The sequence below is a fragment of the Haliotis cracherodii genome, unplaced genomic scaffold (genome assembly GCF_022045235.1).
Source record: "Haliotis cracherodii isolate W230 unplaced genomic scaffold, xgHalCrac1.p SCAF_14, whole genome shotgun sequence".
NCBI lineage: Eukaryota > Metazoa > Mollusca > Gastropoda > Lepetellida > Haliotidae > Haliotis > Haliotis cracherodii.
In genome coordinates, this window is record NW_027266269.1 from 36,534,923 (window position 1) to 36,562,435 (window position 27,513).

The window sequence follows — 27,513 nt, forward strand, 5'->3', positions numbered from 1 at the left end:
TCATACAACATACACTGTATTTGTCACGAAGTGTACATTGATACGTCTAGTTGTGAAGGTCATACAACATACACTGTATTTGTCACGAAGTGTACATTGATACGTCTAGTTGTGAAGGTCATACAACATACACTGTATTTGTCACGAAGTGTACATTGATACGTCTAGTTGTGAAGGTCATACAACATACACTGTATTTGTCACGAAGTGTACCCTGACTTCAGGAGGAGGATGCGACTGAGCCCGATTATTCTTGTTCTGCTGGCGTGTGCGCTGCTGATTCCCAGTGGGGATGGGTTCTGGAGGAGGAGGAGGAGGAGGAGGCCGCCGCCCCCACCGCCAGTAGTCAACACCAACACAAACAGGTGTCACTGTGGGCAGACCCTGGCTGAGATCCTCAGGGCCCTCAAGGGCTTCTTCAGTCACCGTCTGCCGCTGGGTAAACGTCAAGTGTCAACGATTCTTGATGTGGACGAGGACGATCCCGACCTACAAGACTTCATGAACTTGGGCAAACGTAAGATGTTTTTTTCTGCACCACGAACAAACATAAGATCAACTTTCTGCAAATCAATAGATGATGTCCACCTTTAATAATAAGTAGGCTCCATGAACAAACGTGGAAACGAATACTTGTTTTTTCTCCATGCCACAGTCAGTATTTTTCCAGCTTTATGACGGCGGTCTGTAAATAATCGAGTCTGGACCAGACAATCCAGTGATTAACATCAGACAAGGGGGCTGGGATTTTATATGGGAACAAAAACATATTTAAATTAAACGTAAGAGTCGTTTTATGTTGTTGAAAAACACATCTTGCAACAGTGTATTGTTTGTGCAGGGTAATTTTTTTAATTCTTTTCAACAGTCTGAAGCATAATAATATTTTAAAGGCTCTTTTGCGACACTTTTTTCTCCTCGATTATATCCCAGCATCACCATTCAAAGAACATAAAATCGTTTGCCCCAAATCATGAATGGATGTGATTAAGTATGACATGTTTTTATCAGTATCTGAATGGCCCCTCTTAATTTCGTAACGAAACACTCTTCATGTCTTATTAACTTATCTATCGAAAAAAAGACATGGTCTAGTGGACAGAGAGTCTGTCGTGAGACCGCGTCCGTGGTCTAGTGGATAGAGCGTCTGTCGTGATACCGCCACCGTGGTCTAGTGGATAGAGTGTCTGCCCGGAGACCGCCTCCGTGGTCTTGTGGATAGAGCGTCTGCCCGGAGACCGCCTCCGTGGTCTAGTGGATAGAGTGTCTGCCCGGAGACCGCTTCCATGGTCTAGTGGATAGAGCGTCTGCCCGTAGACCGCTCCCGTGGTCTTGTGGATAGAGCGTCAGCCCGGAGACCGCTCCCGTGGTCTAGTGGATAGAGCGTCTGCCCGTAGACCGCTCCCGTGGTCTTGTGGATAGAGCGTCAGCCCGTAGAACGCTCCCGTGGTCTAGTGGATAGAGCGTCTGCCCGTAGACCGCTCCCGTGGTCTTGTGGATAGAGCGTCAGCCCGGAGACCGCTTCCATGGTCTAGTGGATGAGTGTCTGTCCTGTCGGTTGTTCGACTCCCAAACTACGCGAAAAGAAGGTATTTGTCGTTAATAGAATCGCACTGGCAGTCTCTGTTAAATCTAGAACTGGTCGTCTCAGAGTCAATATAATGTGTCCGAGTGGAGTGTGGGGACTACCTCAAGCAGTCACACGCGGTATGCGCGTCGGTATGAGAGTGAAATAACCTCTGGTCGCTACGTATAAAGCAATACACTGACAACAATCGTCCACTAGTGCTACACCATACTCCGCAAACAGTCGCAATGTTAATATGCGTCTTTTTTAATAAATCTGAATTGTAGAAGATTTTTGAATGCTTCAATTATTTGCCATTTCCAGGTGACGGATTGGTTGATAGTGTTGATCTAATTGAGGCAGTAAAGCTTACAGGTTTGTAGAAAGCTCACATCTGGTTTACATTGTTTTAGAATTGAAGAAACTTTATCGGTATTAATGATTTATCATCCAACTCAGCCTGAACTCATAACGTATGAACCACCATTCCTTACACAGGCATTTATTTGCAAGTATTATGTTTTATCATACAATGGGGACGTTTCATAGACTAGGGTTGGAGTAACTTTCCTTTGATAAGACAGTTACTCTATCGGACAGACCGATGGATTGCCGATAAAGGCAAGTAAACCACATTGTGTAGGCAATTGTAGTGACGCTACTGTATAAGAAACAGGTTTCAGTTGGAACTTTATTGGCTACTGTCACTGTCCGACTGACACACCACTTACCCTTGTATATTAATGCGCGCATTCCAGGAAAACATGCAATGTGTAGGCAATGTTTTTTGAGAGATGGAAAGAAATTTCAGAGCTCAGAATTGAAGAATGACATCCTATGATAAAGGGGCTATCACGCTTGTATGTCAGGGGATGGTAAATATCCTGTAGTAGGAATAAACACCATGTATTAATCTGGCCGAGGCTTGCCAAATATAATGTTTATTCCTACTACAGGATATTTACCATCCCCAAACACACTCGCATGCTCACCTCTATGTACAAACATGTGAGTGAGTGAGTGAGTGAGTGAGTGAGTGAGTGAGTGGATTTAACGCCGCCTTTAACAGTATTCCAGTTAGATCACTGCGTGTCAGCTTAATGTGTGAGGAAAGTGCAGGTCTCTGACGTTTACCATTTCGGTGAAACCGACGAGCACGGGTATGGTGCTGAGAAACCTAGAAACAAAATCTGGGCGAACCGGGATTCGAACCCACAATGATAGGTTTCTGGCGTGCCCAAGGGACGCAACTCTGCACAACTAGTACATGCCTGTGTCAACAGGGGATGATGTTGTGTGTCTGTATTGTTGCCAGCACGAGGCACGAGATCAGTCAATTCCAACACTAACCACTGCCAGTGTGGAAGGATGGTGCTGCAACACGCTCTCACCACCATCTGAACACAGAAGCCGTTCTACGTCATGCATAGGTACGTATCTACTAACGCAACCAACAAACACACAATAGTAAACACGCCTCTCACCACCATCTGAACACAGAAGCCGTTCTACGTCATGCATAGGTACGTATCTACTAACACAACCAACAAACACACAATAGTAAACACGCTCTCACCACCATCTGAATACAGAAGCCGTTCTACGTCATGCATAGGTGCGTGTGTACTAACGCAACCAACAAACACACAATAGTAAACACGCTCTCACCACCATCTGAACACAGAAGCCGTTCTACGTCATGCACAGGTACGTATCTACTAACACAACCAACAAACACACAATAGTAAACACGCTCTCACCACCATCTGAACACAGAAGCCGTTCTACGTCATGCACAGGTACGTATCTACTCACACAACCAACAAACACACAATAGTAAACACGCTCTCACCACCATCTGAACACAGAAGCCGTTCTACGTCATGCACAGGTACGTATCTACTAACACAACCAACAAACACACAACAGTAAACACGCTCTCACCACCATCTGAACACAGAAGCCGTTCTACGTCATGCATAGGTACGTATCTACTAACACAACCAACAAACACACAATAGTATACCCGCTCTCACCAGCATCTGAACACAGAAGCCGCTCTACGTCATGCATAGGTACGTGTGTACTAATGCAACCAACAAACACACAATAGTAAACACGCTCTCACCACCATCTGAACACAGAAGCCGTTCTACGTCATGCACAGGTGGTGTGTATTAACGCAACCAACAAACACACAATAGTAAACACGCTCTCACCACCATCTGAACACACAAGCCGTTCTACGTCATGCACAGGTACGTATCTACTCACAACCAACAAACACACAATAGTAAACACGCTCTCACCACCATCTGAACACAGAAGCCGTTCTACGTCATGCACAGGTACGTATCTACTAACACAACCAACAAACACACAATAGTAAACACGCTCTCACCACCATCTGAACACAGAAGCCGTTCTCCGCCATGCATAGGTACGTGTGTACTAACGCAACCAACAAACACACAATAGTAAACACGCTTTCACCACCATCTGAACACAGAGCCGTTCTACGTCATGGACAGGTACGTGTGTACTAACGCAACCAGCAAACACACAATAGTAAACACGCTGTCATCACCATTTGAACACAGAGCCGTTCTACGTCATGCATAGGTACGTATCTACTAACACAACCAACAAACACACAATAGTAAACACGCTCTCACCACCATCTGAAAACAGAAGCCGTTCTCTGTCATGCATAGGTACGTATCTACTAACTCTACCAACAAACACACAATAGTAAACACGCTGTCACCACCATCTGAACACAGAAGCCGTTCTATGTCATGCACAGGTACGTGTGTACTAACGCAACCGACAAACACACACTATTGAGTACAACCAGCATATGAAATCATCAATGTATCCGCTGAGGTCATGTACGACATCTATCACCATTCTTCTTCGTCTTCTTTTTTTCAGTTACCGGTGCATTGCAAGACGTAATGACAAATAAATGATGCATCAAAACGCATTCTTACTTCTGATGTTTGTTTGTTGGCGAGCCTGACATTCCGATCCCGTTAGTCGCATTTTACGACAAGCATAGTCGCCTTTTACGACAAGCATAGTCGCCTTTTAAGACAAGCATAGTCACCTTTTACGGCAACTATGTCCTGTGCGTCAGTAGACAACAGTAATGTTTGCTTACAAAAAAAGCAGTTGTTAATTTAGCGTTGCGGAGTTGTTAGGGAGCCATCTCAAAACAAAAGTGACAGTTATCAGAATTTACTGAAACCTGATAATTATCCTTTGATATGGATGACACGGAAATGTGGCTTTGCTAATCGTTTATATAACAAGCCGCGTTGCCAAGGCAACCAGTGATAGCGTCCTGCTGCGGCAACGTGTAGGCTGTTTGCATCTATTTTGTTTGTTTCTTTGTTTATTGTTCATTGCCTTAATCAGCAATATTCCAGTTTATGACGGCGGTCTGTAAATAATCGAGTCTGGATCAGACAATCCAATGATTGACATCATGAGCATCGATCCACGCAATTGGGATACGATGACATGAACCAACCATGTCAGCGAGACTGACCACCCGATCCCGTCAGTCGCCTCTCACGACAAGCATAGTCGCATAAGTGAACATAAGTAGGCAGATCACCTTGACCTTTAGTAAAGAACACAGAGTATTTACTTCAATTATTAATAAGAGACTTGTTTTCTGGGCGGATTCTTTGGATAAGATAAGTGAGTCACAAGCAGGTTTTAGAAAAGGATTTTCCACCACTGACAATGCTTTTATCCTATATTCTATAATTCAGAGATATCTATCAGTGAAACGAGGGAAGCTATATGCTGTATTCGTAGATTTTGCAAAAGCTTTTGACTCTGTGGAAAGGGATAACTTGTGGTCACTCTTTCAAAGACATGGGCTAAGTAGCAAAATTGGAAAGTTATTATGCTTTCTATATAAAAATGTGAAGGTGTGTGTCCGGAACAATGGCGCTATATCGGATACTTTTGTAAGTAGCAGGGGTGTCCGACAAGGGTGTATATTAAGTCCCTTCTTATTTTCCTTTTTCATAAATGATTTGGCATATCAAATCCAAAAAAATTGCACTGATGGAATACAACTGCACCCCGAAACTATAAAATTATATCTGCTTCTTTTCGCTGACGATATAGTCATGTTCTCGAGCACAATACCTGGCCTGCAAAAGCAAATACATGTATTAGAGAGTTATTGTGACGAGTCAAAACTTACTGTAAATATGGATAAAACCAAAGTTGTAGTTTTTTTAAAAATGGTGGTAACATATCCAGAAAAGAAAAATGGTTTTACAGAAGGAAGCCTGTAGAGGTTGTTCCATTTTATAAATACTTAGGCTTGTGTTTTACAAGTAGATTAACTTGGTCAAGGAATGCACATAGCATTTCATTGCAAGCCAAGAAAATGTTTGTAGGCATATTAAAAAGTCTTAGAGTTCTGGACAATGTTACATATGATGTTTATTAAAAAAAATATTTGATACAAAAATAAGCCCGATGCTATTGTATGGATCAGACATTTGGGGCCAAGAACATTTGGATGTTATTGAGAAAATATATTTATATGCATGTAAACGGTTCTTGGGGGTAAAATCTAGCACAGAAAACGCAAGGGTATATGGTGAATGGGGACGGTTTCCCATGCATATCAATAGTTATTTAAAGGTTATTAAATACTGGGTCAAACTATTAAATATGCCATCTTCAAGATACCAAAAAAAATGTTATAATATGATGCTTCTCTACGACAGCCATGGGAAACAAAATTGGGCATCAAAAGTTAAAAACATGTTATACGAATGTGGATATGGTTATATTTGGTTACAGCAACATGTAGATATGCCATTACATTTCTTCTCTCGTTTGACACAGACTTTAAAAGATATGTACATTCAAAAATGGCATTGTACTTTGTCCAGTTCTAGAAAAGCAAACTATTACACTACATTTAAGACTACTATTATACTAGAACCTTATCTATTAAGTGTAAATTTACATAAGTTTAGAACAGCTCTTTCTCGATTCCGATGTGGCTCACATGATCTATTTATTGAAACAGGCAGATATGAAGGTATTGCAAGAGAACACAGACTTTGTAGGATTTGTAAAACTGATTGTACTGAAGATGAATATCACTTTTTATGTGTATGTCCAGTGTATGAAGATTTAAGAGCAAAATATCTAAATACCTATTTCTACCGCAACCCAAACGGTAACAAATTTTGTAAATTAATGACTTGTGATTGTACAGAAAATATTAGAAATCCATCAATGTTCATTTATCATGCCATGAAACTAAGAAAATGTATGAATTTGTAACACGCCCCACACATTGTACTATAGGCCTTTGGCCTCATAAGTACCATGAATAAAGATTGATTGATTGAACACAGAAATTGCCAGGCTGAATTTGAATGCGTTGAAGTTTCAATCTATACCTATAAATATACAAACTATCACATTTGTATTTGTTGCATATGTGGTCATTTATTATTTCAATGAAACATGTATCTGTGAGGTGTGTGTCAGGCCATATGGTGGCGGTCTGCACACAATCGAGTCGGGACCAGAAAATGCAATGATTGACACCATGAGCATCGATCTACTTCATTTGGATACGATGACATGCATCAACCAAGTCAGCGAGCCTGACCACCCGATCCCCTTAGTCGCCTCTTACGACAAGCCTTTTCATGGCAAGCATGGGTTGCTGAAGACCTATTGTACCCCGGATCTTCACGGGTCGCAACAACGTGATTATTTGCTCTTCGTGAATCTGCTTCTAATATATAATGCGAAATTAGTGTTTTCAGTGTTCCTTGATAAAAGCAATAGAATTCTCTTCTTAAAGCAGAGTCCAATGTAAGATTCCGACTATATCTTGAGCATGTGTTGATGAATCAGTATCACATAGCGATGACACCAGGTGTTCGCGAAAAGGTGAACGTATCCACCACCATTGGTGGCATCCGTCACAAACACATGCAAAGGCAAGCCCATTGTAAAGGCTAGTACTGGTAAAAAAATGATAGTGTCGAATTTGAATAACTCACAAATCCCTATGTGTGTTAAACACCTTGTCCAAGGATTGCATGACATCGATGTTCCAAATAGGTCGTCACTGCATAGTATTGTATAAACAAGAAAGGATAATTTAGATGATTTCCTGGAGAGTAATTTTGTCCCAAAACATGTCATTCTCATTTTTAGCGATGTTTGATAGATGGAGTCATCCAAGATCAAAGTAGTACAAGGAGTACTTTTTCTTACTGACAAAATATATTTCAGAAAACGTAAATTTACAGCTTCTGGAATTCCACAGAGAGAGAAGAACATGTTTGTTTTGAACATATTCTATTGCATAAAATCAAATGGAATAGGCACAAGTGACACACTTACGAAACACTCTCCTACATACATTTGATTATATTGTAATATAGTCAATAATTATATATGTACAGTGCACGGTGAGTGAGTGAGTATAGTTTTATGCCGCTTTTAGCAATATTCCAGCAATATCACGGCGGGGGACACCAGAAATGGGCTTCGCGTAATGTATCCTTGTCGGGAATCGAACCCAGGTTTTCGGCGTGACGAGCGAACGCTAAAACCACAAGCCAACCCGACCGCCCGTCCAGTGCACAGATATTTTATACGAGCGACCGCTTAAACCACTGGGGCACGGGTGGCCCAGTCGTCTCAGGCGCCTCGATTCGCTGTGCAGAGTTGCGCGCCTTGGGCACGCCAGAATCCTATGATTGTGGGTTCGACTCCCGGTTCGCCCCGATTATGTTTCTAGGTTTGTCAGCACCATACCCGTACCCGTGGGTTTCACCAAAGTGGTAAACGTCTGAGACCTGCATCACTTTCGGCTTTCCTGTCACATTAAGCTGGCATGCCGCGATATAACTGAAATACTGTTAAAAGCGGCGTTACACACAACTGACTCACTCACTTAAACCACTAGGCTACCCGACTGCCCCGTACAGTGCATAGAACTTCTATACAAGTTTGCTTGTTTGTTTGTTGCTTAACGCCGCACTCAGCAATATTCCAGCTAAATGACGGCGGTCTGTAAATAATCGAGTCTGGACCATACAATCCACTGATGACATGCATCAACCAAGTCAACGAGCCTGACCACCCGGTCCACACAGACACATAAACTAACATACACATTCACAAACACACACACTCGCGCGCGCATACAAATACACGCGTAGACATTCAATTTGTTTGTTTGATTGTTGTTTAACGACACATTCAGCACTATTCCAACTATATGACGGCGGTCTGTAAATAATCGAGTCTGCACCAGACAATCCAGTGATTGACATTATGAGCATCGATCCACGCAATTGACAAGCATCAACCAAGTCAGCGAGCCTGACCACGTTAGTCGCCCCTTACGACAAGCATAGGTTCCTGAAGATCAGTTCTAACCCGTATCTTCATGGGTCGAGTAAATTGTGTGTAAAATGTGAACACTCTATTCAGCTGTATTGTGGTTGACCAGTCATTCAAGTTCGAGCCCGTGCTTGTCATGAGGGGACACGCAGCAGATCAGGTTGTCAGGCTTGGTGATTTGTTGACGTCATCCGTGGATCGATGCTCGTGGTGCTGAACACTGGATTGTCCAGTCTGGACTTATATATTTACAGGTCGCTGTCATGTAGCTGGAATAATGCTGTGTGGGGTGTCACTCAACAACGAAAATAGACACTGTCAGCAATCTGCTCAGTCCACCTCAGTCGGCACTTACGACAAATAGGACATCCTGCTGACCTCCTCGATTATTGGTGAGTGCGGCGTTACACAACTAACAAAACAAGTTTCCATGAGCAAATATTCTGAAATAAATCTTTTAGACAGAATGGCCACCTCCGTAGATCATCTCCCCGGAGAACGGAAGGTCGGTGGATCGACCTGGCAAAAATACTTTAAAAGATAATACTTGTTGTTACCCTGACTTTGAAGGGATGAAACAAGAACTGGTTGGTATACAGTGTCTGAGTGGGGTAGCAAGGCTGAAAAATGTTGTTGTTGTTGCATTAAGTGTTTAAGAGGTCGCCTTCTGCCTGAGCAATTTCGGCTGACCTGTCCCTCTTTGGGTAGGGTACACATTGTATCTATTGTTGGTTTGGTATTAACATAATTTCTGTTTTAGCATTGATATGATTTCTGTTTTTGTATATTGATACAATTTCATTTTTATCTTTGGCTGCTCTGTTTATATACGTTCGAGCAGCTGTCTATCTCTCAGAAATAGACTTAGTTTGGCCTTCGCTATTGCATCTCTTGGCTTTAAGAGATCTATGACAGATAGCGGATCTCAATGCAATTCTTGTTTTAACCTAGCCCGGGCTGCGGCATGGTCTTGACATTCTAGTAACAGGTGATCAATGGATTCAGCCTGGTTGCAAGATGAACAAACCTTGTCATAGTGCTTTTTTGTGACCGAGTCTGAAGCGTGAGATGGCAATTTCAACTTTCCTTTCATTTGAGGATGAGGTTGGCCTTTGTTGGATCTTGGTTCAAGTTTGTGCAGCCATCTGCCCACTGGGCTCGCCATCTTTGGGCTATGGAGGCTTTGATTTGGCTTTTTATCTCTAGTTTACTGAAGGGAATAGGCTGTATCTCCGCTTTGTCTAGTGCTAGCTTCGCCAGTGTGTCTGCTTTTTTCATTTCCATGAATATCTATGTGAGGGGGGATCCAACACAGCTCCATTATTGACTGTGTTTGGCCTGGAGTTTGAGTTCCTGCCACTGATGGCCTGAAGTGCACTCAGCGAGTCTGATAGGACGACTGCCTTTGCTTCCGGTAGTTCCGGTATGAGTTTGAGTGCATGACGAATTGCCTCCAATTCAGCAGTGAATACTGACTGACCATCAGTTAGGCGAACCGAATGTGCTTTGGGTTTGGAGCTATGGATATGGACCCGTAACCAGCACTGTTGTTGATAGGATTCTTGGATCCATCAGTGTCTCTATGGGCCCAGCTGTCCCAGGTAGTTTGATTTTTAGTGATAGCTGCTGATCGTAGCAGGGTTGGGATTTCTTTTGAATACTGAGCATGGCACAGAATGTATATAGAAGGTGGAGGATTAACAGTAACAACTGCATACATGAGGGAGATTAACATGAGAAGGTTAAGTAATGACAACGGTATATATCTATACCGAAACGTCACCTTTACAGAAATTAACTACGTATTTATCCTTTAGTCATGTCTACTTTGTCATAGACGATAACGGTTTTTTTCTTTCATAATAGGTTTTTCTTGTTTGCGTCAGAAGCTCCATGATGTGCGTGCGGACGGACACAATGAGCTTACATAATGCTGCATCAGCACGTGGAACATGTCTTCGAAATGACAAAACAAAATAACTTAGTGAGTGAGTAAGTATGGTTTTACGCCGCTTTTAGCAACATCTCAGCAATATCACGGCGGGGGACACCAGAAATGGGCTTCACACATTGTAGCCATGTCGGGAATCGAACCAGGGTCTTCGGCGTGACGAGCGAACGCTTTAACCACTAGGCTACCCGACCGCCCCCAAAATAACTTAGTGTCAGTTTGTGTATCCCTGGGCTGACCATGTAATAAAACTTTATACAACCCACGTTCTAGACAGTTGCCACCACTGTAGGAAAGTAAACATGTCAAGGGAAGACGACCACAATAACCTATAAATAAAATAAAACAACTGGACGACCTGGATAATAACTGTAAAGTGGTACAATATGGCTCGTGTAAGAATAAGGGCGTACTTGATCTGAATATCTGTGAGTGAACTTGTACAATTGCCAGAATTGGTTGTATTCAACGTAACTTCTTGCGGTTGGAAATATTCCAATCTCCTTTGTAAAACAAGGTTGAAGCAAATCCACCCTGGGTATGATGATATTGAAGATCAATGGTTGATCACTAATTATAATGGGACTTCTTGTTTACTCGCATGTTAGCTCCGTCACAGCAGCAACTGGTTTCCTCAACCAGACCTCGTAGTTCCTATACGTCCCATATAGACCTCGGAAATGTGGCGGATATAAGATTGGATGGATTTGAAGAACAAGTTGTAGAGGCGACTAACGGCGACTAACGGGATTGGGTGGTCAGGCTGGCTGACATGGTTGATGCATGTCGTCGATCCCAATTGCGTGGAACGATGCTCATGAAGTCAATCACAGGATTGTCTTGTCCAGACTGGATTATTTACAGACCGCCGTCATATAGTTGGCATATTGCTGAGTGCGGCGTTAAACAACAAACAAACGAGCAAATCTTCACAGGTCGGGTAGTGAAGGTATTCTATTACCTACGTGGTGAAGATACAGGTGGTAAGATACTAAATCCGTACGTCACACGTGTGTCGTACAAGGTTGACCTTGTTTTATTCGTTTTGATTGGGTAACCGTGACCTCTGTTACACCGGGACTATTTTTTTCGTTCATAAAAAATCGCGAGACGTCATTCATTTTGCAACTACAAGGCAGAACTGAAGCAATCTCATAAGAGCGAGAGATATTTACAAACACTTTATTAAACCAAACAAGATAGTCACACGCATCAAATTCGGTTTGCATTCTATATAAGTTATGCACAGAGCTTCTACAGACATTATATAATCGAGCATTTACAGGGGCGATCGGGTAGTCTAGTGGTTAAATCGTTCGCTCGTCACGCCGAAGACCCGGGTGTGGTTACCGACATGGGTACAATGTGTGAAGCCCATTTCTGGTGTCTCCCGTCGTGATATTGCTGGAAAATTGCTTAAAGCAGCGTAAAACCATACACACACACTCACTCATTCCCATTTACAATGTACGAGTACCAATCAATAGATCTAGGGTCCCAATGAGCGTGACGCACCCGACCACTTTCGTAATGTAAAAGGATAAGCGTGGTGAAATGAAGTCAGTTTAAGCTATCTGGACAGTTATCTAGACTTACTTGGGATGATCCGGTTGTGCCATCAGTGTCCTCTTCGAAGCGTATTTTGTGGCACTGTTTCGGGAGTTGTTTGTTCACGACTGCACTACCAGATCACTCAAAGTGAACATTTCCGATACCAATCATCCGACAACTCTTTAGAACGGTGCCTGATTTCTGATTATGTGGCCAATAATATCCCATATGAGAACAATAACATTCCCTATCTCTGGTCGTAAAACGCTGTGAGTATATCACGGTTGTCTTTTCTTATTCCGGTGGCGACCCTGCCCTTCGTTCGAAGCTGTCACTGACATGCCAGCAGACGTGAGTTTGTTGATTTTTACGTCTTCAGTATAGGTTGATACAGTTAACATGAATGTCTTTGGCGAACACTCTGATTTCCCTCTTCCAAAATGGTACGGACAGGATATCAATTGAGCTGATAGATCAAGGAAACCGAACCATTTTGATCAGACGGGACTCCGGCAGTGCGAGTGATCGACTGTTGGTCCGATAGTCAAAGCGCCGCGCTAATGTGACTTTTTAAATTTTCTTATAGGTGTCCCGGGTACTAACAACATGGCGCTTGAATTACCATAAGTTGAAGAAATTCTTCCATAAGGATCTTGAGCGTCGGTACTGTTATGTTTGCAAACTCGACTGCACGTGCATGTTGCGAATGCGTATGCATAGAAATGTCAACAATTTCCGTATTTAGGTATTTATAAATATTCATGCGCAATCAGATTTTCCAACCGGTTTCAGTTTGGTCTGTCAACGAACGAAAGTTGTCATGTATTTACACTTAAATATATATTTAACGTGGGTAATGAATAAAATACCACATTTATTTTCGTAAGATACCATTTTTACGAAACTCGTGAACTTTCTATGGTATTTGACATCACTTTAACTCGGTCAGATATCATAGAAAGTCCATTCGTTCGTTCAAATGGTATCTAACGAGAATGAGTGTAGTATTCTCTATTTATCATCCCAAACTGGCTTCCACAGGAGATATCGCTTGGTTGAGATCAAGCGATATCTACACTGTAACTCGTGGTTACCATGACGTCACAATCAAATGACATCACTTATGGCGCTGCTGCTGAAGCTGTTAAGAGTTCTTTTTACACTTAGGACACTGCTTATTACTGTCTACGAACTGAAAATGTTGGAAGAATGATGTTGGATGATAAATGAATTCTCACCCTCGTGTCTTTTGATATCAAATATATCAACACTCGTTGATATATTTGATATCAAAAGACACTCGGGTGAGATTCTCTATTTATCATATAATGGGTAGGTCTCTCGGCAGGATAAAGCCAGTGGATAAAAACGATATCCGTTGGGGTCAAATGCGGATAGAGATGCAAATATGAAAGGTCAAGTTGGGACTACCTTCACTGTTTATAAACAAACATGGCGTCGTCATTCGGCAATCGAGTCAGAATTAACCATCGGGAATCTGGATAAACTACAGAGATAACTGCTATCATTATCAAAAAAACAATCTAATATACTGAAAATCAGTAGCTAAGGCATTTAAAAAGTTTGGAGATATAATTTTCGAAACAATTTTCCGAGGGCACTAGGCCTAGCCAAGCGGGATCAGTAGCCATATCTGTTCTTGTAGACCTCTTCGGCTTGAAACTTTTTCCACAAATAATAATAGTTGGATTTGCCCGAAATATGTTTGAATATTGTTACCTTGTTTCGTATTGTCGCTGTGTGTACATCTGACTACACTTCTTAGCGTTATGACAGGACAGACAGACTGTCAACAACGTCTGGCCGTGGCCGTGACGTCTCATAGACTAGGGTTAGAGTAGCTTCCCTTTGACGAAGGGAAGTTACTCTAGCGGACAGAACGATGGATTGCCGCGAAATACAAGTAAAAACAATTGTTGTTTTGCGTATATGTTGCTTCGCAACTGTGTAAGAAACAGATTTCAGTTGGAACAATATTGGCTACTGTCACTGTCCGACTGACATCACTTACACTGTGACGTAATAAAAATTAATACGCGCATTCCAGGAAAACTCGCAATGATAGATACTGTTTGTGAGAGAGTGAAAGCGATTTTGAAGCACAGAATTAAAGAATGACATCATATGATAAAGAGGTTATCACGCATGTGTGTTTGGGGATGGTAAATATCCTGTATTAGGAATAAACACTATGTATTGAGCTCGTCAGGGCTACAATGTTTATTCCTAATGCAGAATATTTACCATCCCCAAACACACTCGCATGATAACCCGATCCCGTTCGTCGCCTTTTACGACAAGCATAGTCGCCTTTTACGGCAAGCATAGTCGCCTTTTACGGCAAGCATAGTCACCTCTTACGGCAAGCATAGTCGCCTTTTACGTCAAGCATAGTCGCCTTTTACGGCAAGCATAGTCGCCTTTTACGGCAAGCATAGTCGCCTTTTACGACATGCATAGTCACCTCTTACGTCAAGCATAGTCGCCTTTTACGGCAAGCATAGTCGCCTTTTACGGCAAACATAGTCGCCTCTTACGACAAGCATAGACACCTTTTACGACAAGCATAGTCGCCTCTTACGGCAAGCATAATCGCCACTTACGACAAGCAAAGTCGCCTTTTACGGCAGGCATAGTCGCCTTTTACGGCAAGCATAGTCGCCCTTTACGGCCAGCATAGTTGCCTTTTACGGCAAGCATAGTCGCCTCTTACAAAAAGCATAGTCGCCTTTTACGGCAAGCATAGATCAGAACCACTCTTTGCTTAACATTTGTAAGAACATACCCCAGGCTGTTTTCAATCAGCCGGAGTCTCCAATGCACCTCCTCTGTCTTGCCTGTATCAACACAGATGGTGGTCACACCCTATATTGACATTGTTAATATAATTCTTACACCACCCCGCTTTTAGGGCGAGTCGCTCTGTCTCCTGTTGCCAAGTATGGATTTTGTCAGTGAGTTGGTTATGATAAAACATTGATCAGGCGAATTACAAATAAACTAGTGCCCAAAAGAAACGATACCACCTGTTTGCAACGACATAAAAGAAAAACTAAATAATGCAGAAGTTTAGGATTGGTGTTATGCTTTTGAGAAATCCTTTCACAACATCTGTACAAAAATTTCATTTCAATAAAATCTGTACAACCAATATGACAAGCCTTTAAAGATGGGTGGGGTCGAAAAATGAACATTTCGTTAGAGCACTGATCACAGAAACAACGGGAAATGTCACACCACACGTCTCAAAGTCAAGTCAGTAGCGGGTATGTCCACCGTGAGCATCAATACATGCCAGAACACGCCTACGGACTGATGACGTCAAACGTCTGATGACGTTGGGAGTGATGTGTTGCCATTCCTCGAGGAGACATCGTTCCAAGTCCTGGACGTTGACTGGAGGCACACGGCGACGTCGGATTTGCCGATCGAGATGGTCCCATAAGTGCTCGATGGTGTCCGGTGAACATGCGGGCCATGGCAAAACCTGTACGTTGGCGTTGGCAAGGAAGTTCTGTGTCAATCTTGCTGTGTGTGGCCTTGAATTGTCATGTTGGAAAAGGGGTCCACGAGGCTATTGCTGAATAAAGGGCACCACAACAGGCCGTAGGATGTCATCAAGATAACGCTGTGCATTCAGGTTTCCACGAATTACGACAAGCATCGTTTTGACGTCACCACATATGCCACCCCAAACCATTAACCCTCCACCTCCAAACGGCCGGACCTGTTGGATACAGTTAGGCGCCAAACGTTCACCAAATCGTCGGTATACAAGCTGCCGTCCATCGTTTCTGAAGATGAGGAATCTGCTCTCATCAGAGAACATAATACGTCGAACTAGCCTGGCCCAGATCAGTCTGTTGTTCCGGTGTCGAGGCGTCAGGAGCGGTCCGCGGTAGGGATGACGTGGCCGGATACCCCACTGCCGTAGTCTCCTGTAGACGGTCTGTCGACTGATCCTGTGTCCCAGTGCTGTAGCCGCCGTGGACGTCGCTGTTACGGTGCGGTTCCTCAGGTGTAATACCCGGATGTAACGATCTTCACGGGGCGTGGTTACTCCTGGGCCTGTCTGACGTCTGACCTGTCTGACGTAACCGCTGCATCAACCTGGTGATAGCGATGCGTGCGCAGCCTAACCTTCTGGCGACGTCGACGTGTGACGGTCCTGGTTGGACCATTCCAACGATGGCTGTCAAACGTGGCATATCTTGTGTTCTTTTTGTTGCTGTGATATCAACGTGTCTGATCAGCCGTTTTATACAGTTTTTATGCACGTGCAGAACATGCTAGAGAGGGAAATGTCACTTTCACGAAATGTACGTTTTTTCCCGGAAGTGATCACGTGTTCCCGGTATTTTTTATCGACTATGCTGTGTTTGGGATGTGCAATACGAATTGGCATGTTTTCATACTAGACAATTCACTTAGTAAAAAACAATTTTGAAAATAAGTTGGTATCGTTTCTTTTGGACACTAGTTTAGATTGTTGCTATGTTTTGTAACTTAACACTTACACTCCGTTATATGCACGGGTACATTTGTTTGTCTGTTTGTTTGTTGTCTGTTGTCATCAATATTCCAGCTGTGTGACGGCGGTTTGTAAATAATCGAGTCTGGACCAGATAATCCAGACATCATGAGCATCCATCCACGCAATTGGGATACGATGTTATGCATCATCAACAATGTCGGCGAGCCTGACCACCCGATCACGTTGGTCGCCTCTTACGACAAGCATAGTCGCTTTTTACGGCAAGCATGGGTTGCTGAAGACCTTTTCTACACCGGATCTTCACGGGTCAATGTTTGAAATATGTGTGAACAATAGAAAACATCGATTGTGTCAATTGATGTATTTATTTTCCGATCACGTCTGTGAAATCATACAAAATAAAGACCACATTTTACAATATAACGAGTAACGATACCAAAAATTAATGAATTATTTTCAAGATTTAATTTCAAAAGCTAGAAATTACATGTGGCGGATATTCCATTCATGTTGCACCCCAAAGCAACAACAGAGAGCCAGAACTCATAGCCATTGGGGATGATGTTGGTAGGGCTGATCTCAAAGTTAGCTTCCTTAGGACGCAGCTCATAGGTGAAGGTGTATCGCGCTCCACCTCCCAGCATCCCCCAGTCGTCGCTAGCCCCGGACACGGGGTCTGTAAACATCACATAATAATAATAATAATAATAATAATAATAATAATAATAATAATAATAATAGATTTAACAAACAAAAAAGCCACATATTAAGTGCGCTACATGACAATAGTGAGTGAGTGAGTGAGTAGGGTTTTACGCCGCTTTTAACAATATTCCAGTTATATCACGGCGTGTCAGCTTAATGTGGGAGGAAAGCCCGAAGTGATGCAGGTCTCTGACGTTTACCACTTCGATGAAACCCACGATCATGGGTATGGTGCTGACAAACCTAGAAACATAATCGGGGTGAACCGGGATTCGAACCCACAATCATAGGTTTCTGGCGTGCCCAAGGGACGCAACTCTGCACAACGTACAAAAACAAACAAACAAACAAACAAACAGCTGTAGATGCACATGTTGAGGCACAGCCTGAATAAGGTAGAATGTACGTTGGTTGGTTGCTTTGTTTGCGCCGCACCCTGCAACATTCAAGCTTTATGGCGGCGGTCTGTAAATAGTCGAGTCTGGGCCAGACAACGTTTCCAACTTTTCCACGTTCAAAGGGTTAATACACGGGCCGAAGTAACGTCGTGGTGTACGTACACAGGGTGGTGGGGCCGTGGCCCCATCTGTAGTCTGTGTTGAAGGGCAGTCTCAGGGCGTTCGTCATTTCTGCAGCAGCCGCTTCCTGAAACATCGGATGCGTAACTTTATTCAACCTTATGCAGGCTTTACTGAAAACATATGTCTGGTAACATATTGGGACACATTATCAAAAAAGGATCTAGTACATGAACCAAGCCACAACTAGAAATGTCTTGTGTATTTGTTGTTTAACGCCACAATATTCCAGCTGAACGACGGCGGTCTGTAAATAAGCATAGTCGCCATTTATGGCAAGCATGGGTTGCTGAAGACCTATTCCACCCCGGATCTTCAGGGGTCACCAGAAATGTATTTGGGTGTAATTCAGCTGTCAAAATACACCAGGATACCGTTGCTTTGAATTCAGAGGGTATCTTAGAAATGGTTAGAAAGATTTATCAACCGAAGATACAATCATCGATAAGTCAATTTGCATTGTATCATATTGAAACAAACAATACTTTGGATTAATGGTTTAATACTCAATGTACCTAAACGAAGTATATGCTAACGACGAAATTAAGGGAACTAATTATTTGAATGTAGCTAACGCCACACTCAGCAATATTCCAGCTATATGAGGGCTGTCTGCTCATAATCGAGTCTCGACCAGACAATCCTGTACTGGATATCATAAGCATCGATTCACGCAATTGGGATACGATGACATGCATCAACCAAGTCAGAGATCAAGCGATCAAGCGGTGTCTACATTGTCGATATCGCTGCAATGAAATTGCATCACTATGCTTTGTAGACCATTGTGACGTCATTGGGTAGCATGACTTCACAATCAAATGACATCACTAATGGCTCTGCTACTGAAGCTGTTAGCAGTACTTTTTACAGTGCTCATAATCGAGTATTGACCAAACAGTCCAGTGTTTGACATCATGTGCATCGATTCACGCAATTGGGATACGATGACATGCATCAACCAAATCGGCAAACCTGACCATCCAATCCCATTAGTCGCCTCTTATAACAAGTATAGTCGCCCTTGACGACACGCATGGGTTGCTGAGGATCTGTTTGATCCCGGATCTTCACGGGTCTGTTTTAAGGTTGGGTCTGCATGGAAACGGTACTGTAACTTACGACTTCAACAAAGTTGTCTGGTTTGACGTAGTCGTACGAGTAGGGCGTAAGTACAAGCTGAGAGTAGGAGTGAACCGCCAGGTAGGCGTGGAGACGCTGACCCCCTGCGTTGATCTCAGAGACTTTGTCCCGGATACCTTGAGCCTCCGCCTCGGAGAACACGGACGGGCCGCAGTAGATGTCGCTGTTGCAGTTGGTGCTCACGCCCAAGGCTGAATAAATACACCGTCACGTGACTTTCAGCTATTGTAGGTTCGTTTGTTTGCTTGCGTGCTGTTTAACGCCACACTCAGCAATATTCCAGCCATATGACGACGGTTTGTAAATAATCGAGTCTGGGCCATTATTAGCATCGATCTACGTATTGGGATACGGTGACATGCATCAGTCTGGTTAGCAAGCCTGACCACCCGATCCCGTTTGTCGACGCTAACGACAAGCCTAGTCGCATCTTACGGCAAGCTTGGGGTTGCTGAAGACCCTCTATCTCTTCACGCGTCCTTTCTGTGGGTGTGAGTACGGGTGACTCAGTGGTCTAAGCCATAAAAAAACAAATTAGACCGTTGGGCAAACAGTGAACATCGCCGGGTGTAACACCTACTTGAACAGTATTGCAAGTTATATCTTTAATGTGGGAGGAAAGGCAACAGTTGTGCATCGTCTTAGCGTGAAACCCAACATCACGTATATGGTGCAAAATTCACGCCATGACAGCGGATACCATCACAATAAATGGAAGGAAGTACCCCCGGGTCTTCAGTGCCCCAGCAGAAACATGAAGCGTTACATGTTCCTTCATGAAAAGGAATATTGTGTTTGAAATAATTTTTGTTTTGTTTGTGTGTTTGTTGTTTAACGCCGCATTCAGCAATATTCCAGCTATATGATTGCGGTCTACAACTAATCGAGTCTTGACCAGACCATCAAGTGATTGATATCATGAGCATCGATCCAAACAATTGGGATACGATGACGTGCATCAAACCAAGTCAGCGAGCCTGACCACCCGATCCCGTTAGTCGCCTCTTACGACAAGCATAGTCGCCTTTCACGGTATCGGGTGGCTGAAGACCTATTCTACCACGGATCTTCACGGGTCCCGTTGGATCATGTGAAGGGATAGTGTGTTTGAAATAATATTACTTACTTCCCCAGAAGGCATCGAAATTCCTGTTCAGATCAACACCACGGCATCCATTGCGAGGAACGGAACGGTTCTTTCTCCACAGCCGTTGCTATGGAAACAGAAAGGTAATGTTTAATTCAAGAAGACATGATAACCTTGTATATCTTCAGCAACCTATGATTACTGTAAAAGCCGACGATGCTTGTCGTAAGAGGCGACTAACGGGATCGGGTGGTCAGACTCGCTGACACGGTTCATGCATGACATCGTATCCCAATTGCTTGGATCAATGCTCATCAATCACTGGATTGTCTGGTCCAGACTCGATTATTTACAGACCGCCGTCATATAGCTGGAACACTGCTGAGTACGGCGTTAAGCAACAAAAAAACTAACTAATTAACGGATAGTGGACAAGGTGACTTGGTTTTACGACTTACAGAAGTATGGCTGTACTCGTAGCCATCTGGATTTGTCACTGGCACGACGTAAATGTCATACGTGTCAAGAAGGAAGGTGGCCTCAGCGTCCAGACCGTACCGACTGAGCAGCTGTAAATACAAAGGGTGGTGTTCAGTATATAAGCCCGTGTGAAATACGCAGTGTGCTATGTTAGCCCTGATTGTATGTTGTTTTGGAAGCTTGCTACCCTTGACGTGGGTTCAAACTCCTTCTGTTCATTCACTCACTCAGTAGCTAAAACTGCTGTAATAAGGACATACATTTACCGTGATTTGAGACCCGTGAAGATCCCGGTAGAATAGGTCTTCAGCAACACATGCCGAATAAGGCGACTATGCTTCTCGTAAGATGCGACTAACGGGATCGTGCGGTCAGGTTCGCTTACTTGGTTGATGCATGTCATCGTAATAGTTTCTTCCATACTATGAACCCATGAAAACAGGATGTTGAATTGTGTAAATTCCTTTGACAGAGACTGTGCACATCATGGAGTGTTTCTGGACTAATGGGTTTCAAGAATTAAAATGGGACGTGTTCATGTCATCGTGAAAAACGTTAAAAACAAACAAATATAAATATATGGAATCAGCTGATACAATGATACAAAAAGTCCATGCGCAAGCTGGCCGTCTTTGCGACGTCAATATACACACGTACTGTTTCATGAATAATTTCCTCATAACATTGTAGACGATATTTGTGTGATTATTGTTTATGACAGGACACTTACTCTGTCCATGAAGTACATGAGGCTGCCGCCTACAATCCACTCCCTGGCGTGAATCAATCCCTCGATAAAAATCACTGGCTTATCGCCCCCTGTGCCGAGCTGAAACAGTCGCCATATAAGAAAAACAACTAAGGCTCCATTTCAATATTGTCGTGTTTTACACCGCCGATGTCACACATAACTTTGACAATAAAAATATTCAAAGTGATTTCTATATGACAAAGCATTTTATATGACTGAAGAAGGTGTCGACCACATTTTTCACTATCGGTTTAACTCAATTCACCTGGGAACATCCGGGTTGGAATAGGTCTTCAGGTGATAGTGGTGAAATGGGGTTTAACGTCGCGTCCAAGATTATTGCACTCATATAGCGACGTGCATGCACGTGTGTGTGTGTCTGCTTGTACTAAGCCGGCCTGATACCGATTGATAGCATGCCGCAGTTTGACACGAATACCCCACTCAGACACTGTATGCTGACTCCTAGCCCACCATAAGGAAACGGGTTTCAGGCTCGCTGATTTGGTTGATGCATGCCATCGGATCCCAATTGCGATGATCGATGCTTATGATGTCACTAATGATGGCGACTAACGGGATCGGGTGGTCAGACTCGCTGACACGGTTGATGCATGACATCGTATCCCAATTGCTTTGATCGATGCTCATCAATCACTGGATTGTCTAGTCCAGGCTCTATTATTTACAGAAGGCAGTCATATAGCTTGCATATTGCTGAATGCAGCGTTAAACAAACAAACAAACAAATCATGTTTTTCTTCGAATGTTACAATGTTATTCAGAACGTGGTCCTCGTAATTAGTGTCACCATTTTCAGCAGCATCTTTTAGAGTCTCCGTGTGTTAATGTCCTGTTATAAAATTCATTGATATCAGGTATTTCAGTATTGGCATCTGCAATCCAAGGAGAAACCGATGGCCTAACGGGTTCCTGTTGGCCTTGGTCGACTCGGGCCCCAAACCCAACTGAATGTTTTATTGTCGGTCCGCTATTGACTTACTCTGATGTAGCTGATGCTGGTCGGTCCGCTATTGACTTACTCTGATGTAGCTGATGCTGGTCGGTCCGCTATTGACTTACTCTGATGTAGCTGATGCCGGTCGGTCCGCTATTGACTTACTCTGATGTAGCTGATGCCGGTCGGTCCGCTATTGACTTACTCTGATGTAGCTGATGCTGGTCGGTCCGCTATTGACTTACTCTGATGTAGCTGATGCTCCTTCCCTCGTAAGTCCGCGTGTTGAGAACATCAACCTCCTTCACCAGAGAAGGGAACGAGTTCCTCATACCAGTCAGAAGGTTTACAATCTGAAAACAATGCATGCCACATTCACATAAACATAAAGTTTGTAAGGTATCTCGAGCGAGAATATTCTGAATACAAATTGCTTCATATGCATTTAAAATCTCAATAGTTAAGTGTCTGTAGACCCGAGAAGAGGGAGGTGAATTAGGGCATCTTGATTATGTTATTGCTTGTGTCACAATAGCTAGAACCTTGTCACCATCACCCCTTCAGTCTCCTTGATAACTATTCTCCTGTTAATCTAGCTGTCTTCGTTGATCCTATCCTATCGGCTTCGTCGTTATATTGTTATCTTTATTTGCTGTTAAACGTCGCAATCAGCAAATATTCCAGCTATATGACGCCGGTCTGTAAATAATCGAGTCTGGACCAGACAATCCAGTGATTGACATCATGAGCATCGACCCACGCAAATGGGATACGATGACATGCGTCAACAATGTCAAGAAGCCTGACCACCCGATCCCGTTAGTCGCCTATTTCGACAGGCATGGGTTCCTGAAGACCTATTGTGCCTCTGATCTTATATGATAGGTATTGAGTTTTTGGTTTACTGTAGCTGGGAAATGCTTTGATTTGTCATAAACTAAAACAGCATTTCCTGAAATTTGAGCCATGTTGGAGAAAGTGATCCATCTGACCTTGACCTAATATAGAGGTCGCCCATCAATTAACAAAGTTTGTTTTATTTGTAACAGAAGTAATACAAATATATTGAAATGGCTTCTCCCCACACCTCTTGGTATCGCTTGTAGGCAGTGTGGGTAGTGATGCCGCCAGTCCAGCCGATGAATGGGGAGGTTTCAGCGTGGGGGCCGTTCACGGGCATACGGGAGCGCTGTAGGTAGCTGTAATAACGATCAATGAACTTCCAGAAAAAAGGAAAGAAAAAATATTTCGCGAACTCTTTAAGAACTAATTCTGAGAAATGTGACACCAATACTCTAAACTGTTGACGAGTAAATTCCAATAAAAATAATAACTGTGGATTAAGTTCTTTTAAAATGTCTGATTGTTTGTTTAACGCAGCACTCAGCACTATTCCAGCAATATGAAGGCGGTCTGAGTTAAGAATCGAGTCTGTACCAGACCATCCAGTGATTGATATCATGAGCATCTTTCCACGCAATTGGGATCGTTGACATGCATAAGCCAAGTCAGCGAGCCTGACCACCCGATCCCGTGAGGCGCCTCTTAAGGCAAGCATGGGTTGCTGAAGACCTACTCTACCCCGTCGTAACCAACAAATGTACAAGTGGGACCGCTAGGATATTCCGGGTAGGAATTGAAGTTCCCAGGAACCAATTTTTTGTCATCAGATGTGACTGAATGGATCGGTGGTCAGGCTTGGTGACATGGTTGATGCATGTCATCGTATCCCAATTGCGTAGAGCGATGCTCATAATATCAGTCACTGGATTGTCTGGTTCAATCTCGATTATTTACAGACCGCTGCCATATAGCTGGAATATTGCTGAGTGCGCTTTTAAGCTAGCGTAAAACGCTGTGAGTAGATCAAGGTTGTCTCATTCACTCGATAATGGCATTCGAGGAAAACCGTCGAAAATTCAATTGACATACTCCTCTACATCGTTCTCCTTGAGCGTGACGCCGATGTTGGCAAGGCCCATCCTCTTCATGAACAGGTCATAGCTGCCAGGAGGGACCCGGATGACCGATGTCTTGTTGATCACCGGTAAGCTCCAAAAGTCCAGCTGTAACATACATAGAGGGTCATTTACCTCAAACGTGTACAACTTTGGTAGTTTGCTTCATGCTTTCTTTAACGCCACAGTCAGCACTATTCTAGCTGTATGACGGCGGTCTACAAATAATCGAGCATGGACCAGACAATGCAGTGATTGTCATCATGAGCATTGATCCACGCATTGGGAAACGATGACATGCATCAATCAAGTCAGCGAGCCTGACCACCCGTCCCGTTAGTCGCCATCTACGACAAGCATAGTCGCCTTTACGGCAAGCTGGAGTGAGTGAGTCAAACGTAACGTCGCATCGGTAATATCTCTGCCATGTAACGACGAGGGGGTATTATACATTCATTAAAATATATAGTGATGTCGTAGGAAAAATATTACAGATGCTATATGAAAGAAACCATAAGGTTAAAAATAAGACATTTCCAGACAACCACATGAACTAATTAACAATAAAAGCATAAGTTACAATACAGACCAATTTCTCTGAAATATTTCAAAATGAAATGTCCGCTAACATTGGTCAATCGATGGCATACTTCATAACAAGGAGGCTCTTCGTCTTGTTTCAGCAAAGTGATCGCAGCTTTAGCTTTAGTGACATAATGAGCATCAATCCACGCAATTAGGATACGATGACATGTATCATCAACCAAGTCAGCGACCCTGATGAATGTTATACTGACTTTGTCACTGGAGTATACCAACATCTACCCCGTCGTTGCTGAGGACCATCTATCATGAACATCGATCCACTCAACTTGGATCGATGACATGCATCAACCAAGTCAGCGAGCCTGACCACCCGATCCCGTCAATCGCCTCTTACGACAAGCATAGTCACCTTCCACTCAACTGGGATCGATGACATGTTTCACCCAAGTCAGCGAGCCTGACCACCCGATCCCGTTAATCGCCTCTTACGACAAGCATAGTCGCCTTCCACTCAACTGGGATCGATGACATGTTTCACCCAAGTCAGCGAGCCTGACCACCCTATCCCGTTAGTCGCCTCTTTCGACAAGCATAGTCGGCTTTTACGGCAAGCATGGATTGCTGAATGCAACGTATCCCAATTGCGTAGGTCCATGCTCATGATATCAATCACTGGATTGTCTGGTCCAGACTCGATTATGTACACAGACCGCCGTCATGTAGCTGGAATATTGCTGAGTGCGGCGCTAAACAACAGTACATCCCATTGGCGTACTATCTGGTGCAAAACGTATTATCTCCAGTACCCATGGTTGAGCTGTCCTGAGCATCCGATCCAGTACATCGAACTGTTGTTTGTCAGCAGCTTTCACTGACACAAGTCGGTGGCTGAAACAAGGAAGTTTTGTTCAAAGATAGGAGTATTCTTGTCATTATTGACATTGGACCATCGCTTTTGTTATGTGCTTTTAATATCCAAACACTTGGCACATGTCTTTAAATTAATTATGGCCTTGATCGAGTCGCGGATGTGAATACTGTCTTTCTCGTGAGGGAGTTCTAAACTGGGCGGCAAAAGAAAGTATAAGGTCGAGTTCCATGATCGATAAAAAAATAACAAGAGGTTTTGTTGTGAATTATAATATAATCTAGAGAGGGTTAACAAATGATTGATCAACCACAGTTTCAATGAAATTGTGCAATCACAGGTAAGGTAAGCTCAAGGTAAACAATGGTGGGGTAAGAAATTTCATTTTCAAAAATTGTCTAAAATGTCACCTTCAATCGCGTGTATGACCTTCAGCCGCCTCAATGCATGCTGTGTGTAGCACCATTTTTTGTCACCGCACTAGCGCCGGCAAAGGTGGCGCGTTCGTGTGAGGTGTTTTTTGGTACCTGTTCCTGGGCAGTCATATTCCCGATACCCACTTTCCACTAGTTATCGCTGATTTTAGGAAAATTACAAATCGCCAACCTATACTTTCTTTTGCCGCTTAGTTTATTTAACGCCGTATTTAGCAATGACACAGCAATATCACGGCGGAGGACACCAGAAACGGTCTCCCACATTCTACCCATGCAGGGAATTGAACACGGGTGTGACGCGCGATGGCCATATAGTCACTAACCGTGACTACACAACCTGTGAAGATCCACCCCGTGACTACAGAACCGTGAAGATCCGGGGTGGAAGAGGTCTTCAGCAACCCATGTTTGTCTAGCATGATCGAGTGGTAAGCCCGCTGCCTTGGTTGATGCATGACATCGTATTCCAATATTGCGTGGATCGATTCTCATGATATCAATCACTGGATTGTCTGGTCCAGACTCGATTATTAACAGACCGCCGTCATATAGCTGGAATAGTGCTGAGTGCGGTGTTAAACATAAACACATCATTAAGTCGGTATTCACATGTATTACATGCAATGAACGATGATATCTTGCCAATTAGACTTGATGAACTGTCACTTCAAAAACTTACCCATGATAGGATTTCTTTGCAGTCGCAATACCTGCGACGAACACAACTAGGAGGGTTGCTAACACCTTCATGGCGCCGGTGGAGCTAGAAGTCGACTGTCTCACAGCTGACATCCACATGGTCTTAAGGCGGACAAAAGGTAATCAATTACGATGGACTATAAAAGTTTCACGTCTCAAGTAACACATTTACAACCAGATCCCGACTTAGCTGAGAGGAGCTATCTTTAGTGTACTTCGTGTTTAAGTGGCTGTCAAGAACCAAATAGTCCGAGTACCAGAGCAGGACATGCAGTTACCACCAAAGAATGTCAGATGAATAT

The 27,513-nt window shown here is 43.3% G+C and overlaps 2 protein-coding genes across 2 annotated transcripts; one reads left to right on the forward strand and one right to left on the reverse strand.

Moving 5' to 3' along the window:
- Window positions 1-231: 231 nt before the first annotated feature.
- Window positions 232-2,968, forward strand: LOC139460886 (uncharacterized). Its single transcript, XM_071242360.1, has 3 exons — window positions 232-517; window positions 1,892-1,942; window positions 2,883-2,968. Exons 1-3 carry the CDS (start codon window positions 232-234, stop codon window positions 2,966-2,968), a joined length of 423 nt encoding a protein of 140 aa, XP_071098461.1.
- A 14,509-nt stretch (window positions 2,969-17,477) lies between these two features.
- On the reverse strand, window positions 17,478-27,304 carry LOC139460798 (carboxypeptidase B-like). Its single transcript, XM_071242274.1, has 11 exons — window positions 27,192-27,304; window positions 26,014-26,095; window positions 24,636-24,769; window positions 23,791-23,902; window positions 22,949-23,056; window positions 21,725-21,823; window positions 20,973-21,083; window positions 20,554-20,641; window positions 19,407-19,618; window positions 18,267-18,351; window positions 17,478-17,677 (listed from the first exon to the last, which is right to left on the reverse strand). Exons 1-11 carry the CDS (start codon window positions 27,302-27,304, stop codon window positions 17,478-17,480), a joined length of 1,344 nt encoding a protein of 447 aa, XP_071098375.1.
- Window positions 27,305-27,513: the final 209 nt, after the last annotated feature.